Source organism: Monosiga brevicollis, genomic scaffold (assembly GCF_000002865.3).
Source record: "Monosiga brevicollis MX1 MONBRscaffold_2 genomic scaffold, whole genome shotgun sequence".
In the NCBI taxonomy this organism is placed as follows: Eukaryota; class Choanoflagellata; order Craspedida; family Salpingoecidae; genus Monosiga; species Monosiga brevicollis.
Window position 1 is genome coordinate 3,258,540 of NW_001865039.1, and position 1,855 is coordinate 3,260,394.

At 58.1% G+C, this 1,855-nt stretch overlaps 1 protein-coding gene across 1 annotated transcript in view; it reads right to left on the minus strand.

Moving 5' to 3' along the window:
* MONBRDRAFT_22571 (uncharacterized protein) overlaps positions 1–1,855 on the minus strand; it is a gene marked incomplete at both ends in the record, with an annotated part of 5,156 nt that overhangs the window by 2,675 nt on the left and 626 nt on the right. Inside the window, 5 exons of the mRNA XM_001742839.1 lie at positions 96–967; positions 1,091–1,234; positions 1,309–1,388; positions 1,504–1,618; positions 1,731–1,796. Coding sequence (XP_001742891.1) covers positions 96–967; positions 1,091–1,234; positions 1,309–1,388; positions 1,504–1,618; positions 1,731–1,796 — 1,277 coding nt within the window. The remainder of the gene's footprint in view (positions 1–95; positions 968–1,090; positions 1,235–1,308; positions 1,389–1,503; positions 1,619–1,730; positions 1,797–1,855) is intronic.

Consider the following 1,855-nt stretch of genomic DNA (forward strand, 5'->3'; position numbering starts at 1 on the left):
CACCCCCCCCCCCCCCCCCCCCCCCCCCCCCCAAGCTCGGCCTGGATATGTAGCAATCAGGCCATGCATGGATCGTGAAGTCTCAGTCAACTCACCGCAACGCATAAACGCCATGAGAGGTATGCAGGTCAACGCCGTGGATGACGACTGAAGCAATGCTCTGTTCGTGCAAGGCATGACCTTCGACCTGGGTGGCATTGAGTCCATCAAGGCGCACCACCAATCGCTGTCGTTCCTGGGTTGCTGTCACCTGCACCGCAGGCACCGCTGGCGAAACTTCGACCGGCACATTTCCCACAGCCTCGGGCGTTGTTGGAGCGTTGTCCTCGACTGCGGTTGTTGTCGCTGCAATCACCTCTGTCTCAAGCACGGCGGCCTTGGGATCGGCCACGGGCGTGGGTGATGACTCGGGGGTGGATGCGGGCACCACCTCGGCGACTGAAGTTGGTGCTACAACTGGCGTAATCGCTTCGGCTCGGGGAATCACAGGCAGCCTCACTTCCAAGTGCCGCCGCTTCTTATCAAACTTGGCCTCGCCGCGCTCCTGTGCCACGGGGTAAGCTAAAGGAATCTCAACGAAACAAGGCTCAGCACGCCCATCCTCAGATTGAACCACCAGCCGGCGCTCCTCCACGTTGAGATCCAACCCAGCCGCCGAGGCATAATTGGGCAACTCGATCGTGACTGTAAGTGCCTGCGGGCGCTGCCCTGCAGACCCCGCCGAACCGCCCTCAATCGTATCCGCCATGTCAAATTGGCGCTTTTCGACGACTTTATACACGTGTGTGTTGCGGCGGGCCGTACTGGCTGACATGGCTGGCGTCGCCTTGAGCGGAGTCGGCCGTGCGTTTGATGACTTGGTCATGGCCTGGGCAGCTCGGCCCAGCGTATCGGCCATGCTTGGTGGCTTGGAGTCTGCTTGGCTACCATCCTTCCGTGTGCGGATCACGGTCCGGGACGGCATGCCCTACACGATCACAAGAAAAGCAGATGAGCTTTTCCCCGCATTGCGAGTGAATGGGCATAGCGCAGCCAAACAGCAGCAATATCGATGAACCGAGCACAACAAGACTCTGCGGCATGCTTCCACGTGGTAGCATGGTGCTGCAGGCATGAGACGAATCAGACGGTGGCTTGCCTTCAAGGTCATTTTGGGATATTTGCAAGTATCCCGGTCAAGCTTGTGATGCGTAAACTGACGCTCAATCGCGTCCATGGCTGTGGTCGTCAGCATCTGTTGACGTGCAAAGCAACAAGCAAGTAAGACAGGCGACCAGATGTCTTCAGGCCTGGGCTAACAAGACACACCTCCTTAAAAGAGTCATTGCTCCCGCCCAGCCGCAACGCCTCGGGATGAAAGACGGCATCATAGACCACGCACAAGCGACCTGGCCCCGTGTCGGTTCCGAAGCAGATGAGTCGTACAGTACAAAGGTTTGAGACCACACTTGACTGACCAAGGGAACAGCAACGGCCAGCTGAAGATGGATATCGTCGCCTCACCTTCCTTGTCCACGTCTTCACGGGAAGCAGCAATGGAATGGGGAACAGACCAGGTCATGCCCGTTCGCCCGTGCTGCGTAGTGCGCTTGGATTGTGGTTTGGCAATGATGTCACACTGAACCCGATTCAGAGCGAGGTGAGCTGCCCTCTTACTAACGCTGGCAGAAGGGGCAAACCTGGATGACCAGGGGCAAGGAGCTGGCTCAAAACAGATGCACTGAGCCTACTTGGCAGATATTGATAAAAACCTTGGTTCCAGCCCCCTTGAGCGCCGTCTTGACCACCCACCCCGGCTGCAATCATCCCCAAACCCAACCGACCCCCACATGAGGAAAGCCACTCGGCGGACCAA